General features: G+C 38.3%; 3 protein-coding genes across 6 annotated transcripts in view; all 3 read right to left on the minus strand.

Annotated features, from left to right (window-relative positions):
* Positions 1 to 46: 46 nt before the first annotated feature.
* On the minus strand, positions 47 to 1,206 carry LOC6050770 (tRNA (cytosine(38)-C(5))-methyltransferase). Its single transcript, XM_001867292.2, has 2 exons — positions 1,056 to 1,206; positions 47 to 1,000 (listed from the first exon to the last, which is right to left on the minus strand). Exons 1-2 carry the CDS (start codon positions 1,153 to 1,155, stop codon positions 63 to 65), a joined length of 1,038 nt encoding a protein of 345 aa, XP_001867327.2. The 5' UTR covers positions 1,156 to 1,206; the 3' UTR covers positions 47 to 62.
* Positions 1,207 to 1,868: 662 nt separating this feature from the next.
* Positions 1,869 to 4,096, minus strand: LOC6050769 (lysosomal aspartic protease). Its single transcript, XM_038251687.1, has 4 exons — positions 3,933 to 4,096; positions 3,584 to 3,694; positions 3,070 to 3,199; positions 1,869 to 2,992 (listed from the first exon to the last, which is right to left on the minus strand). Exons 2-4 carry the CDS (start codon positions 3,646 to 3,648, stop codon positions 2,024 to 2,026), a joined length of 1,164 nt encoding a protein of 387 aa, XP_038107615.1. The 5' UTR covers positions 3,649 to 3,694; positions 3,933 to 4,096; the 3' UTR covers positions 1,869 to 2,023.
* A 3,854-nt stretch (positions 4,097 to 7,950) lies between these two features.
* Positions 7,951 to 15,410, minus strand: part of LOC6050775 — a 144,941-nt gene continuing 137,481 nt past the window's right edge. Inside the window, exons 11-13 of one of the 4 annotated variants that reach the window (XM_038251606.1) lie at positions 14,700 to 14,954; positions 14,169 to 14,365; positions 7,951 to 9,389 (exon numbers count right to left, since the gene is read on the minus strand). In XM_038251606.1, the coding sequence (XP_038107534.1) occupies positions 8,921 to 9,389; positions 14,169 to 14,365; positions 14,700 to 14,954 (921 nt within the window). In that variant the 3' untranslated portion in view covers positions 7,951 to 8,920. Of the gene's footprint in view, positions 9,390 to 14,168; positions 14,375 to 14,678; positions 14,955 to 15,410 lie in introns of all 4 variants that reach the window. The other 3 variants (XM_038251532.1, XM_038251466.1, XM_038251410.1) reach the window with 3 other exon arrangements.

Consider the following 15,410-nt stretch of genomic DNA (forward strand, 5'->3'; position numbering starts at 1 on the left):
AGTGCTATTTTGGTGGCCAAAACATTTAACACCAAAAAGACAACAATACAATTTCAACACCTTTATTCCATCTCATCAAACAACGACGAAACCACCAGCACATTAATGCTGTTCCCCAGCACCCGATAGCACTGCTTATCCGTCGTCCCCTTGGGGAACCCAAACCCCTCCGGAAACGACATCAGTCGCGCGACCTCCTTCGGCGTAAAATACCGCACCTTCAAGCTGGCCCTCAACCGGTCCTGCTCCTCGACGTCCTCAGCCAGTCCAATCTGCGCATAAATCCGGTCAAATTCCTCCCTCGTCAGCGGACTGTACACCGAACCGGTCCCCTCGGCGTAGTGCGTGTACGCCTTGGTGAAGCACATCGAGTTGCGCGAGTCGGGCGTACAAATGTCCATGATGGCGAGCCGCTTCCGCAGCAGGTCCGGCTTGAGCAGGTATCGGCTGAGGTGGTCACCGTCGTCGGGTTCTACGATTTCGCTGATTGTATTTAGACTTTTAATGTGTTTGTTGTGGGGTTTGACGATGATTTCCTGGGTGGGTCCCTCAAACGGTGTTCTTTTTGCGACGCAGTAGTACCGATGCCGGGTGTTGGGTACTCCGTAATCGTGCGGGGACAGAATGAACTCCCGGAAGAAGAATCCGGCCGCGGTTAGGCGAGCCTTGTACTGCTCGCAAGCTTGTGAGCGTTCGAATCCCTTGACGTTCTCCAACAGGACGAATCGCACCTGTGGGATCTTGTCCAGCAGGTCGCACAGGTGCACGAACGGGTCCGCCCGTCGATCTTCCACGTCTTTGAAGTGGCCGTTTCGGGTGAACGGTTGACAGGGAGGGGACATCAGGATTACGTTGGCGCCCAGTTGGTCGATGCGTTCCGGGGTGAGACTGAGGATGTTGCTGTTACGGGCCGCGCCCGGGCCAAAGTTGTGGTTGTAGATGGTGTTGGCCACCGGGTTGATTTCCATTGCGGCTACCACGCGGAACGGTTTGCCGGAACCTGGTAGCGGGTTGGAGGTTAGTTGATGGAGTTTGGGTTGAGGCAAGGTACTTACGGCGAATGGCATAGTGCATGCCACCGATTCCGCTGAACAGCTCCAGGACGCGGTATTCCGAAGGATTTTGTTCATTCTGATCAAGCTGTTGAGGTTCCATGCTGGTTTGTTTTGATATTTGAAATCAGCCGGGTTTATGTTTACAGTCAGATCAACGTTCTGTAAAGAGAAGTGATGTGGTTGGACGTCTTTGTTAGTGTTGGTGTGATGTCATGTAAAAAAATATTTATGCGATGTGTTTTACAATAAGTTTCCCAAATATAGATGTATAAATATTTGTCAAACTTTTTGCAAATTTACCACGCTGTAATTGTTATAGCTGTTAATTGGTTTATTTTTGAACTTTTAATTCGATCAAAGGTTTTCTCATATATCTAATGTAGATTTTTGATCCGATAAAAATCAAGGAGTCAGTAGGACAGGTTGATTCTTCCAGAGCATAAATCTTGAAGTCAATAAGATTTGTAGTAGCGTTTATTGTCCTTGTACATACACGGGTATTTACTTTTCAACTCAAACAATAGCCCCTTTCTAATCATTACACAAACAAAAGCTGCCCAACGCCCAAATTACGATCATTCGACGGCACTCTAGGATTGCCGTCTACTTCTTATGGAGCCATGTTTGCCATCGAGAACGTCTGTACACTTTGCAACGTCGTACAGCGGCATTCTGATTTCGCAGAACCTTTCAATCGTTTAGTGACCCGTTCCGATAACCTTTCGCCGTTGAGTCAACATCGCCTTCGCCTTCAGAGATAGTTTCGCGCTCAGGGAATTTCTTTTCTGTTCCATCCAAGGGGCCGCACTCCTGCTACGATAAACTGCTTTATTTGTTTCCAATCGCTGAATTCGAAAAGAGTCTTGAACGGTAAGAACTTGCTAGCTGAAAAGAACGAAATTTAGTCACATTTTCAAGTAATTTTTTAAACGTAGTATGAGATAGCGAAACTTTGGAAGCTGCCACGCTTAGATGGCCGTAGCGAAGCCAACCCGGTCGTTGCCCATGTCGAACTCGGTGTAGTATTTGCCGATGAACACGTCACCCAGGATCCACAGCGGCCCGTTCGGCGGCGGGATGTCGATGCCCATGAAGCCGGACAGGCAGATCGTTTTGCCCATCTGTGCGATGCGCAGGATGTAGTCGGCGCCCTCCAGCTCGAACTCCTTGCCGCCGAGCACGAACTTGATTTTGGGCAGTTTCGGGATCAGCGAGCAGTCGACCATGTATTCACCGTTGATGATGGGCGTTCCGCCGATGGCCTTGTTGATGGCGGTCACTTCCGAGGTGGGGCCGGCGATCAGACTGGTGCCGGTGTCGGCGATGGCCTCGCAGCCGTTGTTGCAGAACTCGGTGTCGCCCACCTTGACCGAGTCCATCTTGAACTGCCAGTAGGCCTTACGGTCGACGGGGAGGTACGTGAAGTCACCGGTGTACTTGGCCGAGTCGGAGCCACCGAAGATGATTTCGCCTCCTTCGGCGGCGCTCGGGTCACGGTTCAGGTAGAACGAGAAGACGGGCGAATCGATCAGACCCTGGTTGTACATGTTGTAGAAGGGCGGGACGACTCCGTCGACGGAGATCGAGCTGTAGCCGAGTCCGAGGATGCCATCAAACTTGGCCGCCACAAAGACCAGTCCGGGTTCGTTGATGGCTTCGGCGAAGGTTTGCTTCTGGATGGCTACGCCGCCGACGGTGACGGTGTCCGTGGAAAGATATCCGGACAGGCTACCCGAACCGTACTGGATGGCAAAAGCGGTGCCGTTCTTCTCGAACGTCGACGACTTCTTGGCGTTGTACTTGTTGTGCATGAGGCAAGCGATGTTCGTGAAGGAGCATTGCTTCGACGGGACCCACAGGTTCGAGGAACCGGTGTCGAACACTACCTTGAAGCTCTGCGGCGGCGTTCCGATCGTGATGGCGCCAAAGTACTGAGCCTGCCGAAGGGGGAAATGTGTCTCAAAGGTTTAGCCAGGCATGACGAAGCTTTTTTTTTTGAGCTGGGAAAACTTACATCCATGTAGTTGGACAGCGGCTCGGGGGCCGGTCCGCCGTAGTTGCTGTACTTGAGGCGCAGTTGCTTGACCTCGGTGTCAACATTTCTGAAATGCGTCCGCGCCGAATCGGTCTTGTGCAGCTGAACTCTGAGGAAGAAGAGGCAGATTATTACTCACGAGAACAAAGAGAGATTTCAATTTCATTTGGCATATTTATCAATTGAGCAAACGTTATTTACAGGTTGCTGAGCTGCTATCAACGAGCTGACCGCTAGACGGTCGAATGACTCATTCTTGTTTAAGCTTTGTGCTCTACTTGCCATTCGTAATAATCGTTATGTTCGCAAATCAGATTAGAAATGTTTACAGAATGACCCAATTCTCATGCTACAATGTCAGCACAAAAATCAATATTTTGCTCATTTTCTCAATTCGATTGAAAATTTTATGATGCAATTTTGAGGAAAAACCCAAAATTGAACACCTTCCCCTAACTTTACTATCATGATTATTGTAGAGGAGAACACTTACCTAACCAAGTCGGCCTGGGCCACTGCGACCAGGGCGATCAGAGCAATCGCTGATTTAATTAGCATCGTGCCGGCTGCCGGTGCACGCTTCCGTCGGACTAGAATCCGATTCCTAGGACAGAAAAAAATGAAAAAAAAAATCACGTTATCACCCAAACTTAATTAGCAGTTCAACGGCCTTTGTTTTTTCGTAAACAAAAATAAAGTGAGACGCAGATAAACAAAATTTCGTCACACCAAACTACGTTTCCAAGAAAATATGAAGGATTAGAACACCATTTTGTTTCGTCCCGAAACATCTACCTGTTCAATCCCAAATCCTCAAACCAACAAAGAAAAGGACCTCTTACCTGCTTGTACTTGAAAGGATTCTTCGATTGAAAAGGGCCGGGGAGGACGAAAGCGAGAAAACGATGCACTTGCTTCAAGAAACCGCTCGAGAATGATCGGACGACCAAGACCAACGCAGAGATTGCTGCGATGAGTCGAGGAAAATTTTGTTTTTTGATGTTTTGAATGCGCTGTCAGGATGGGGGTACCCAAATTTGGGTTGAGTGGAAGCTTTCTCTTGGTTTGGTGACGTTCGTGATGTTTGGTTGAAAGCTTTGTGAATGCGATGGTTTGAGTCTGCGGTGTGGGGTGGAAATATATATTCCGAAAATGGCAAATAGAAACATGTCTAAAGGCTAGTATGCAGATCGGAAGGAAAGGGGTTAAGAAATAGCTTTACGAACAGCAGAACAAAGGAGAGGGAGCGATTTCTTGGGGCTTTTCTTCACCCTCTCTGACTTGCTTGCGCTGCCGCTGCTGCCCATTTGATTTTTTCCTTGACCGGTTCCTTCCGAAGTGCGTATACCGCTTAATTAGTTTTCAGTTTTCTGGCACTCTAAAATTTGTGAAATGCCATTTGACCAAAAACCTTTTATAAGTTATATTTTTAAATGTCAGGTAGGTTTTTTGTTCATTTGAATTTTGTTACAAAAAATATGAAAATTATTTTACACATAAACATTTCTTGTTGGTTTGTTATGCCCTGGGTGCTGAATAGTCGTTCGCAAAGCGGCCTCAATTTAGAACTGTCAAAGCGGAACCAATTTACTGTTCGCAAAATACTCCCAAGAAATAGCAAGTATTGTAATCGATCAATAATTTATTTTGTCAGAAATAAAAAAAAGTTGATGGCGTCGAACTTTTGAAACATTCAAAAGTGCCATTTGGATGCTCTTACGATTCACTAAATTCCACCCACTTCTGACGCAATTTTTCGTCACGTGAAAAACAAAAAAAGGCCTCTTTTGGCCGCCCATCGTTTAGTCTATGAACAAAACACAAGCGAAGTACTTAATTTTGTCAGCGAAAAGTCTAACATCAACAGATCCAAAATGTTTCAAAACAAGTCACTTCAGCAGCAAAAAAAATGTCACGCTTGAGCTTGAACATAGCCTTCTACTTTGTTTATGTTTACAGCTGTAGTGCAGTTGTATTAGTGAGGAGTAGTGGGGACCATTCGAAAATCACGTTACGCATTCTGTCTCTTCAGCACCCAGGTTATGCCTTTTTAAAGTTGTGGCTAAATTTTGTATTATTTTTTTTTTCTATCTTATCTGAAGAACTCTTCAGCCTTTAGTAATAAAAATCTTGAAACAAAACCGTAAACAATGTTTTAAATATAATTATTGCAGGTTGCATTCACCATTCCACGTGGACACTTTTTAGTAAATTCTTGATCCCTGTGAGCCAATTGGGTCCTAAAATGAAGCTTAGATTGCTGATATTATTGTTAAAAGCGATAAAGCTTATTTTTCTGAGTACAATGACCCTTTGTACGACCACATAGAGTTTAAAATGGATGTTTAAATCAATTTGGAAAAATGAACCTCGCGGTCCTTCTTGACAGAAAAGCTCCTACTTGACAGCTCATTCCATGGGGACCATTGTTGATCCATCGAAAAAATGTTGTCTTGTCAACAAAAATTTTTGCATTAAAATGAAAAAAGTGATCAGAAATGGTTTTTAATCGTGTTTTTTACCGTTGTACATAAAAATTGACATAGGGCTTTAGTACCCAATTGTCCATACAGATTTTTTTGTGTCAGAAATTTTGGAAAAAAATCGAGCCAAACATTTCATTAGGGCACAAAACCAAAACGTAAACATTCGGGATTATTCCACTATTCCATTCATTAGTACACTTCCTACATGCCCTCCAAGAATCAGATTGATAACAAACAATTTCCTATTGAAAAAAACAAAAACACAAAAGGGCCCATAACAATGTTCACTCCGAACCAGAAAAAAAGTTCAATTGTGCCCTTTTATTTTTAGTTAGTTTTTCGTAGTTGAGGAACTTTCTATGTTATAAAGTGAACTTTTCATACATTCTTAACACTAATTCACTTCAAAACAACGTTTGGTTTACGTTTCACCAAGGATTTCTGCAGATAAAAAAATTCGTCGAAACACAATATTTAATAGGTCCCGCGATGCACATTTGAAGAATTTTTATGTTTTACATGCCTTATTCTCACCATTCGATCACAAAACTTCACCAGTTAATATAATGTTCGCTGAATTCCTCATTATTTCTAACTGAACAAAAGGTCCCATAAACATCATTCAAAACAACAATCGGATGACAACGCTTTAGTGCCCTTTCAATTCTCTTCGAAGTTGCATCTAGAAAGGGTCCATTGTGAACAACAGCTGGAAAGTTAAAAGGGCCCAATAACGAGATTTTTTTAAATAAATTATGAGTTTTATTGCGAAAATCAACATAAATTAAGAAGCATTCAAGCAGAGTTGAGGATAATGATGTGTTTTATCGTATCATAAGTAAAAATACCATCAGTCAAGCTTATTTTTTAAATAGGAATTGAAACAAGTTGTGCACTTTTTGCAAGCAATTTTCTCGAATCGCGGTTTTTGGTTTTGTGCCCTAATGAATTGTTTGGCTCGATATCACAAATTGAAGCTTAATTTTAGACCCAATTATTTCCAATGTTTGTTCTAACATTTTCATTGTAAATAAATTTCTATTATATTAAATTTTGAAAGCAAAAAACTGTTTAAAACAGATATAAAGCTTTTAAAGTTAAATATTTTCATGAAATGTTCAATCTTTTAGCACTAACTTTTTGATTATATGTGTCTCGCCCCTCGGTTAACATGTTAAAAATAACGTATTTTTAAAACAGATAACAATCAAATAATATTTGAACGTATTTTCAGTATTCAAAATCAGAATTAATCATAAAATGTATATTTTGTAAAGTATGAAAATAGAATTTAAAAAATCTTCTAAACAAGAGCACCATGTTTTGAAAACTTTGCTTTGTTTGGAAATTTATTGAATATTTTACCATAATTTCAAAAGCCACGGAAAAGTTTAATTTAAAACTACTCAATTGATTTAGTTTAAATTTTAGTAGTTTCAATCGAGGGAAGGGAATTTTTTTCAAAATATGTGAACAGTCTGGACTCGATTATCCGATGGCCTCAGACAAATTTTACTTCGGATAATCGAATCACAAAAAAAATTGTCTTATGTTTAATTTTTGAGTGATAGTACGACCCTAAACTACTCTAAAGTGATTAAGAATTTTATAGGGTCGCACATCTCAAATTTGATGTTAAAAGTAAAAAAATTAAAAAATAATTTTTTTGTTCGTAATTCGATTAGCCAAAGTCCCATACAAACCTTCGGATAATCGAAACTTCGGGCAGTGGAGTCTGAACTGTATAAATTAAACAAGAACAAAATGAAAAGATATTTTTCTACCAACCGAAAAATTGAAAAAAATGGGAAAATATAAAAAATCGTCTTTATTCCGTTTTCTTAAAAAGGACATTGCAAAATATTCTAAGTTGACAAATAATGAAAATTAAACATTAAAATTTTTCGATAGTTTTTTATAATCGATGAATATATTGTTTTTGTTACTGAAAATAGGTTTTGATGAATTATAAATATTTGTCGAAAATATAACTCTAGATTTTAAAATAGTGTTTCTCAACCGGCGAAAGAGTAATGAGGATGCCTTTAAACGGTTTTGCAACAAACAATCCTCGTTTAAAAGCTTTTTGAAGCCTTCACGCTTGAAAAAATCTTTAAATAAGAATAGAAATTGTCTTCATCTAACATTTATTCTCCTTAAATTTGGTTAACTATAAAGTAAAGCTCGTAAATAAAATAAATCATATTTTCGATTGAAGAAAACGGAAATAAAATAAAAGAGATTTTGTAGAATTTATTCTTCAAAACAAATAAAATAAAAGTGTTTTAATTATTTTTTTTCCAAAAAAAAAAAACATTGTTATTTGTATTAATTGTTTGTGATATTCATTGAAACAACAAAAAACACGCATTTATTTTTTTTTCTAATAAACATTTTTACTTTATTATAACTATTCAACGAAACATGAAATTTGTGCCTATGCGCAGCTCGTAAAAAATGGGGGACATTTCGTGGGGGGTCATCGCTATTGTTCTCCCGCTGTTTATGTGCACAACAGTTTTTTTGTTTGTCGTGTTCTTCATCGGTATGCTGTTTTGCTGTTGATAATTACTACTAGTTTTGACCCTTGTTTATTTTTTTTATTTAATTTGAGTGGGATATTAATAATACGATCTGTTTCGCTTTTGCTAGGTAATATTGGATTGTTTGTATGATTGTTTTTATTAAGCTTTTTCAAAGTGGGTTTTTATTTTTGTATTGGCAGTGAGAAGTAATAGGTCTAACTTTTTCTTCTGTGTGTGTAGATTTATTTTTTGCTTGCAGGTTGAAAAGTAATGATAACAATAATCACAATATAGTTGCTTCCTTTCTTCTATCAATTGTCTTTTTTTTATTTAAGCAGCATTTTATAATATTCATATTTTTCGGCTAGTCTTTTCCTTCTTTCTTTTTTTTTTCTCTCGCACAGTTTCGATTTTACAGGTAATCTTACGACGTAATATTGCAACGAAATCTTTGATTTATGTTTACAATGTGCGAAGGTTGCGGCGTGTGCGCGCTTGCATCAATGTTTACGTGAGCTTGTTTTTCACTTTATTTGTAACTGTTGAATGTTTCTCACTGTCGTCGTTGGCTCATTCGCTCTCGCTTTCTCTCGTAATTAAATAAGTGTCGTCAAAAACAGGATAAAATTAAGGTTCTTTCTTGCCATCATTTTCACTTTTCGCTTTTTTCTTTAACGATTGTTTTTATTTTTGTTTATAAGCTTAAAATATGTATCTTTTTATCTCGTTTTATTGTATATTTATAGTATAATTATAACTGTAATGATAAACCTTTATACAACAAGCTATCGACTAAGGGCAAAGAGCACCTCCCACCCTTCAACCAATCAAGCTGAGCCGGCTGTTGGTTTTCCTCAGGTGGGCCCTCCACGGAATAATCTGCTCGCTTTCGTCCTCATCGTCCCCGTTTCCAGCTCCATTCTTCCCGTTCACCACCGACAGATTCTCCATCGAACTGCGCGTGCTCAGCCCGTTAATGTTGGTGTTGCTGCTGCTGTTGCTCCCATTGCCATTCCCGTTGGCATGATGATGGTGGCCATTCGCAGAACCCCCGCCGTTCGAGTTCGAGTTGTTGCTATTGTTGTTGTTCTCCTTGTTGAACCGGGCCGACACCATCGCAAGCGTCGACGAGGTCGAGGTCGGATCGTTGTGGTGGTTGCTGGCCGACGACGAGGACGGCGTGAAGCTGATGTTGTCGATCGACATGGCGCGCTGGTTCATGCGCGAGCGCCACGTGTCCGTGGTGCGGCGCGTCGTCTCCTCGACGCGGGGCGTGTAGATTGAGGATCTGGGTGGGGGAAAAGGGATTCATTGGATTAGATTGAGAATCTTTTTTGAGTTTTTAACACTTCCAAAACAAAATATTGAAATCACATTGGGCAGCATAATATATTTTAATTGAAACTAACAAAGAACTAACTACTTTAACTGATACAAGTAATTCTAAAATGACTGTTCGATTTTCTGTGACTTCACAAAAAAAAAAAAAGATTATTGACCAAACTTGTCGTCTCTGCTGAAGTAATGAAGAATCAATTTAAGAAATTAAGCGTTAATTTAACTTTATTAGAAAGAATTGAGGCGTTATGTTTATAAGAATTATTTATTATTTACTCCTTGAACAGCCCAATTTTAACAGAACGTGCCGAGAAATCTTCAGCAAAATATGTAATATTGCAAAGCATACATATTTAGCAGTATTGAAATGTAAGTAGTGATTTAAAAAAAAAGTTCGAAGGGTTGCGAAAATTTCACAAAAGTCTAAAATGCTATTTTTTTCCCAAGATATCGTAGAGTGAAAATTTGAGGTCAACTTCCCATTAGCCAAAGGTCGGATCAACAATGTCCATAACAGTGCAATTCTCTACGAAATCGGTCTTTTTTTTTTAATTTTAATTTATGTATTTTTTAATCTGGCTGAAACTTTGTAGGTACCTTCGATATGCCCAAAGAAGCAATTTTGCATCATTAGTTTGTCCATTAGTTTGTGCATACAAATTTGGCAGCTGCCCATACAAAAATGATATATGAAAATTCAAAAATATGTATCTTTGGAGGGATTTTTTTGATCGATTTGGTGTCTTCGGCAAAGTTGTAGGTATGGATAAGGACTACACTCAAAAAAAAAAAAAGATACAAGGTAAAACAAAATCTGATGATTTTTAATTTAACTTTTTGTCACTAAAACTTAAGGTGAAAAAAAAACACTATTTTTAATTTTTTAATTTTTTGTTATGTTTCAGGGGACATCGAATGCCAACTTATCAGAAATTTCCAGGTTGTGCAAAAAATCTTAGACCGAGTTATGATTTTTTTGAATCAATACTGATTTTTTTTAAATCATAATATTGGTCGCAAAAATTTTTCAACTTCAATTTTCTATGTATACTTGAATTTGCAATCAAAAAGTATTTTAGTGAAATTTTGAAAAAGTGCACCGTTTTCAATTTAAGCCATTTTAAGGTTACTTTAAAATAGTCGCATTTTTCCAGTTTTTTTTAATTAGTGCACATGTTTTCCCCACTTTTGAAAAACTGAGAAAATTTTCTATATTTTGCCTTTTTGAACTTTGTTGCTGTGATATTGCCATGCATGAACTTTTAAAAATATTTGAATTTTGATTTTTTTTGTGTTTTTTTTTTGTGGACAAAACCCTCAAAAAAATTGAGAAAAAATCGAATTTGCAATCGAAAAGTACTACATTTTTTTTATATAGCGCATGCACGAATCATTAGTAAAACTTTACGATCCCGTTAGAAAATAGTAGTTTATGCAACAAGTTGCAAAAAGAGGATTTTTTCAGCACGAGTCGTACACGAGGTTCACCGAGTTGGATAAATACGACGAGTGCTGAAAAAATCAAGTTTTGCAACGAGTTCCATACAACATTTTTTGCAATTCCGAAAACACCCATTGAGTGAAATTTTAAGTAAAATTTTCATGTATTTTGTCAATAAATCGTTTAAATCAAAAAAAATGTTGAAAAGTGTTACTTTTCGAAACAAGTGCTGAAAAGTTCAACTTTTCAGCACCCATTTCAGTGCTGAAAAGTAGAACTTTTCAGCATTTATTTTGAAAAGAGTTGCTATTCGATTCTGTTATTTTTGGTACAGAAAAGTAGGCTATGTCGTCGTTCAAGAATGACAGGAAAAGTAAGTAGTTTCACGACGGAACTGCAAAAAATATATTTTAAATATTAAAATCTTGCTATTGTTTGAAAAGTTCCTTAATGCGGATTTTTCGACATTTTGAAATATAAGGCTAAATTGGAATTTTTTTTCATTTTTTTCATTCATGACATTGAAAATCAGACAATTGAAAAATATGATCTTATTGTATAACACTTAGGCTGGTACAAATATTTTGAAAAGTTTTTGTCACCCCCCCCCCCTTCAAAATTGGCCCGAAAAATCAGGGGGCAAAAAAAATATTTTTACAATAAACTTCAAAATTTTAATGAAAATTTAAGTGCAACCAGCTGAAATCAAATTAAAATACATTCTCCTGCATTTAAAATCATTTTTAGCATGTTTGGGTTTATTAAAAAATCTTACGATTTTTTGAAAATTTTCGATGCAAAATCTTTTTTTTCGATACAATTTTTGTTTTTGTCAGATCTAAGATTTTTTGAAAACTAATGATTGCAAAACAACTGAACTAGTGTAAAATGCATTTTAAAACACTTTTTTTCATTTAAATGTGAAAACTATAGCCTGTTATTTAAATTTTTATATTTTTTTTATTTTTTTGCCCCCCCCCTTGACCTCGGCCAGGGCCGAGGGACAAAAACTTTTTTTAATATTTGCATCGGCCTTATAAAAAAACTAATTTTATCAATTTTTATTCTTTTTTTTGTTTACCAATTAAAAAAAATCTAAGATAATCCTAGATGTATATAAAAAAATAGCTCTAACTTGAAAATAATGCATTTCATAAAAATATAGTTCTTTTGGATTGCAAATTTTAATTTACATTTTACATTTTTTTTTTGCGAGACTTCGTCCCCGAAAACATGTGAAGCAGGTGACAGTTTGACAGTTTGTCTGCTTTGTTTGTTTGCCTACATCTGTTTGCAGAAACGTCAGCCTGCATACAGTTCTGGAGTTTTTTTTTTTTTTTTTTTGAAAGGTCCAATAAACCAAATTTCCAGTTTTTGCTTTTTGGATGTTTTTAATACCCCTGACTCAAGGCGGTTTCAAAAATACCCAAAAAGCAAAAACTGGAAATTTGGTTTATTGAACCTTCTCAAAAAAAAAACTTCAGATTTGGAGTTGTTTGCGAGTTTCGTGAACAAAACACGAAAAAGTGCAAGTTTTTTTTTGGTTGTTTGCCGTAGTCTCATACCTGCTTAGTTAAAAAAAAAGTTTTTCGAGAAGTATTTTTTTTTGGGGAAAAAAATATTTAAAAATTGCCATTTTTTGCTTGTCTGGCAGGATGCTATCAGTGTACAGAGATGGATATTTCAATAGCATTCTGGCAGGAATCTTCAAACCAATCAGCTCTGCCAGTTATGGAAAATTTTTGAAAGAAGGTGAGATTTTTATGGAATATTTTTCAAAAGGATTTAAATTCAAATACCGTCAGTGGGGGTGACTGTGGATCAAAAAACGACACAAAACTCGTAATTTCTCAATAACAAAAACAATTTAAATAAAATCAAAAATCTCTTAACGTAGAATTATTCTTAGATAGCTTACTAACATTTTTCCAAAATATGGTGGAATTTGATGTGTTGGCACCGCCGTTGGACAACACCGCTAAACGCACCGTGCCGACTCCGGCCGCGCCGCCGCCTGTAAACCTGACGTTGTCAGCCGACTGCGGAAGTACGATTGACAAGAAGACCGCGTCGTCACATTAACTCACATTTTGCAGTTTACGAAGCGAAGAACAGTTATTCTAGTTTGCAAGAAGATTAAAATTGGATTTCTTCACATTTTTGAGCAGGGGCTAAATATATCGATTTGTTTGATTTCGGATACGTGAGTTAAAAAGGGCGCAAAAATGTATTTTGAAGCTAATTGTTTATTCTAACACGCAGGTTGAATTAAATAGCAGGTGGAAAATTGTATTGTTCGATCAACCCAGTATCGAAGAAAACTAATTGATGTAAGTTGGTAGATTATATGGCTTAGATTCGATGAATTATTTCTCTCTAAATAAACTTACAGTTTTGAGCTGTACGTACACACGCAGCTGCAAGAAGTTTTCATTTGATGATCGGAACATGATGAACTCTACCTTGAATACCAATCGTTTGAAAATAGACCCAATATCACCCCTAAGAGTGAGTGACATTGGGCCAAATGAAAGTAAGCTCAAATACAACAATATGGTAAAAACAAGTCATCCAACAGTGTTTCTTGTTCGAGGGAATCGTATTGACATGCTATAATGTTTGAAGTAAGTACTTTTCGAGCTATTCCAGCAAAAATATTAATAAGTTGATTTTTCGATGTTTGGTCAAAACCGTACAGCTGCCAAAATGACAGGATTTGTTGTATGAACGAGATTTTTTCAGCTAAGTCATTTTAAGATGTCCCCTACACAACCATTTTAACAGAATTTAATTTCGTGGAGAAGAACCTGAATGTCCCGGACCTAATGTCACCCCCACTGACGGTAGTTCACATAGTTTGCAGGGAGGGTACATATTTCTAAGTTTAGATTTTGCTACCAGAACCGGAGTGCTCTTTTATGGAATATAAACTTTGAGAAAAACGTTCAAAAATGCAACATGGAATAACATAGAAATAACCAATAATCAAATAACTCCTAAGTTACTGAAATACCTGCTCAAACTCTAAGTGATTTTCGGATAAAAATCACGCGTAAAAAACTCAGCAACATTTGAAAAAAAAAGTTAAAAACATTATAAAATGCAGCAAAAAAAAAAATGGAAAACAGTCTCTAAACCAGTGTTATCACTTTTGAATCTATGGTTCAAAGTTCTAGAAAAAAAATCCGATTTTCGTCTGTATTTTTTTTACGAAAACATTCTTCAAGTATGGCCTATTTCAATGAATTTCATTATTCTCTGAAAAAATATACCCCTCATCCAACTTACTTGAGCTTACTCTCCGCCTCCTCCTTCCGCGCCATCAGGTCCCGCTTCCACTTGGGGATGGCCGAAAGGCGCCGATCTTCGGCTTCCCGCGCCAACCGATCCTCAAACTCCTTCTTGGCCTTTTCCGCGGCCTTCTTCGCCAGCATCTGGCGCTTCCAGTCCGGAATTATGTTACCGGCGTTGTCTCGCTCCGGCACCTGCAAAGACTTGCCGTGTTGAGTAAAAGAGAGGGAGGGAGGAGCCATAGAGGGTGGGGAGGGTGATTGTGTGTGAGTGTGAATGACGAATGATGGTGGTGAAAAAGAGAAAGAGAGAATGAAACAGAGAGAGAAATGGTGAATGAAATTGTGCAATAGATGGGGCGCGCGTGCGCGCTCACATGGTTGCCTACTTTTAGGCTTTTTTTTTTAAACCACGTGGCGCGCGCGTCGCCCTTCAAGAAATGGGTGCGTTTAGTAAACGAACAGAAAATCTTCTTCGTCCGGGTGGCCGTTTGCGATTGGAACGTACTTGCTTTGGTGCTCCACCTACCTGGTCCACGTAGTTGGAGGCCGTGAATTGTCGCGTGACCTCGGAGTACACCTCGGTGGCCTGTTTGTCCTCGAGTTTGGCCCGCTCGACCTTCATCTTTTTCACGCCGGCAATGTCCTTGGACATTTTCAGCTCCGCGATCAGGTCCGTCTTCTGGGACAGGAACTGCTCGTTCGTCGAGGACAGACACTGCATGCTCATGCTGCGCGTCGGCGCCGAGAAGGTCTTGGAGAGCATTTTGTCCGTGCGGCGGAGCTGGGGGAAGAGGGGGAAATATAAAAATAAAAGTTACTCAAATATATTTACAATGCTTACTTTTCATATTTCTTAAATTGTGACTTGAAATTAAATAAAAGTTTGAGAAAAGATTTTTTACATATCGAACATGATTTTTGCATCCATTAACCCCTCGGTTATTTCGGTTTGTTTTGGTTTTTTGACGTTTGTCTGCTTTTTAACTGGGCCGCAGCCAGTTAAACAACGCCCAGTTACCGAACAACTACTGTACCTAGTTTTCTCCGTTTTCACAAATTGATAATTCTTTATACATTTTTTTTATTTGGATGAAACATTGTCCTTGTATTCTTTTTGTCAAAAGTACAAGTCTCCATTAAATTTTGAGGGCTGGTAGAACAAAATGGGTTTGTAAATGTATGAAATTAATGCGAATCGATTTTCTGATCGATTTTGTGTCTTGGGCAAATATGTACG

This window comes from Culex quinquefasciatus, chromosome 1 (genome assembly GCF_015732765.1).
Source record: "Culex quinquefasciatus strain JHB chromosome 1, VPISU_Cqui_1.0_pri_paternal, whole genome shotgun sequence".
Classification (NCBI taxonomy): domain Eukaryota; kingdom Metazoa; phylum Arthropoda; class Insecta; order Diptera; family Culicidae; genus Culex; species Culex quinquefasciatus.

Excerpts from the sequence above, each read along its gene's own strand:
- LOC6050769 (XM_038251687.1), bottom strand. The coding sequence starts at position 3,648 with ATGCTAATTAAATCAGCGATTGCTCTGATCGCCCTGGTCGCAGTGGCC. Across the intron at positions 3,200-3,583 it reads GCCCAGGCCGACTTGGTTAG|AGTTCAGCTGCACAAGACCG; the intron begins GTAAGTGTTCTC and ends CTTCTTCCTCAG. Across the intron at positions 2,993-3,069 it reads CGCTGTCCAACTACATGGAT|GCTCAGTACTTTGGCGCCAT; the intron begins GTAAGTTTTCCC and ends CCCCTTCGGCAG.
- LOC6050770 (XM_001867292.2), bottom strand. The coding sequence starts at position 1,155 with ATGGAACCTCAACAGCTTGATCAGAATGAACAAAATCCTTCGGAATAC. Across the intron at positions 1,001-1,055 it reads CATGCACTATGCCATTCGCC|GTTCCGGCAAACCGTTCCGC; the intron begins GTAAGTACCTTG and ends ACCCGCTACCAG.